Source organism: Carlito syrichta, unplaced genomic scaffold (assembly GCF_000164805.1).
Source record: "Carlito syrichta isolate Samal-C Ts95f unplaced genomic scaffold, Tarsius_syrichta-2.0.1 Scaffold136232, whole genome shotgun sequence".
NCBI lineage: Eukaryota > Metazoa > Chordata > Mammalia > Primates > Tarsiidae > Carlito > Carlito syrichta.
In genome coordinates, this window is record NW_007080328.1 from 48,630 (window position 1) to 49,905 (window position 1,276).

The 1,276-nt window shown below is 66.2% G+C and overlaps 1 protein-coding gene across 1 annotated transcript in view; it reads left to right on the plus strand.

Annotated features, from left to right (window-relative positions):
• LOC103251120 (transcription factor E2-alpha-like) overlaps positions 1 to 770 on the plus strand; it is a gene marked incomplete at its 3' end in the record, with an annotated part of 23,472 nt that extends 22,702 nt beyond the window's left edge. Inside the window, exons 9-10 of the mRNA XM_021708399.1 lie at positions 410 to 568; positions 647 to 770. Coding sequence (XP_021564074.1) covers positions 410 to 568; positions 647 to 770 — 283 coding nt within the window. The remainder of the gene's footprint in view (positions 1 to 409; positions 569 to 646) is intronic.
• Between the last annotated feature and the right edge of the window lie 506 nt (positions 771 to 1,276).

Here is a 1,276-nt window from a genome sequence, read left to right on the forward strand (position 1 = left end):
ACTCTGACTCAAAAAAAAAAAAAAAAAAGCATTTTCTTTTGTCTTTTTTTTGAGACAGAGTCTCACTGTCACCTAGGCTGAAGTGCATTGGCATGCTCATGGCCACCTCAGCCTTGACCTGCTGGGCTCAGGTGATCCTTCTGCTTCAGCCTTCCGAGTAGCCGGAACTATAGACGCAAGCCACCACGCCTGGGCTAATTTTATTTGTTGTAGAGACAAAGTCTCCCAAGTTACCCGGGCTGGTCTCGAACTGTGGGCTCAGGCAATCCTCTCATCTCGGCCTTCCGAAGTGCTGGGATTGGAGATGGGAGCCACCCTGCCCGGCCGAAAACGCCTTCCCAGGAGGGGCCCTAGGCGGCCGCGCCCGGTCCCTGAGGCCCATCCCCTCACGGCCCATCCCACCCCGCAGCAGAACAAGATGGAGGACCACCTCGACGAGGCCATCCACGTGCTTCGCAGCCACGCCGTGGGCACGACTGGCGACTTGCACGGGCTCCTGCCCAGCCATGGGGCGCTGGCTTCAGGCTTTGCGGGCTCCGTGGCACTGGCTGGGCGCCCCGCTGGCCTGGTGAGTCCTGGGACGGACGGGCAGGCGGGGGCGGAGGTGGGGACCCGGCCCATGCCTGATGCTCCTCCCCCATCGCAGGTTGGCGGCGGCCACTCGGAGGACGGCCTCGCTGGCAGCGCCGGCCTCATGCACAACCACGCCACCCTCCCCAGCCAGCCCGGCGCCCTTCCTGATCTCTCGCGGCCACCTGACTCCTACAGCGGTAAGCCCTCAGGCTGGGGACCACCCCATCCCGCCGCGGCTGGGGAAACAGAGGCACAGTGGAGGTCAGGGTGGGATCCCCCGCGACATAGCGCCCTCCGTTCATTGGCCTCCTAGGGGACCCCATGGGCAGGGCCCGGGCCAGGGCACCCAGGACCTTGGCAGGTGGGACACGGGTGAGAGGGCCCACCCGTCCTGCAGGTGGAGAAATAGAGCCTGGAGCAGGTGTGGCCACCGTGGGGTGCCTGGCAGCCGGGCGCGTCGGGCAACTCATGAGGGGAGGCAGGGCCGGCGGGCGGGTGTTGGCTTCCTAGGTGGGGGTGGCGGAGCACAGCCGGGTGCCCGGCGTGGAGGAGGGCAGTGGGAACGGGGGCTCCTCCCTGGGAGGCACAGAACGGGGGCGGGGCAGGGGATGGTGGTCTTAGGTGGGGGTGGCTGAGCAGGAGCTCCGGGAGGAGCAGAAGCCGGGCTGGCATCAGATCAGCGGAAGATGCCCAGGGAGAGGGC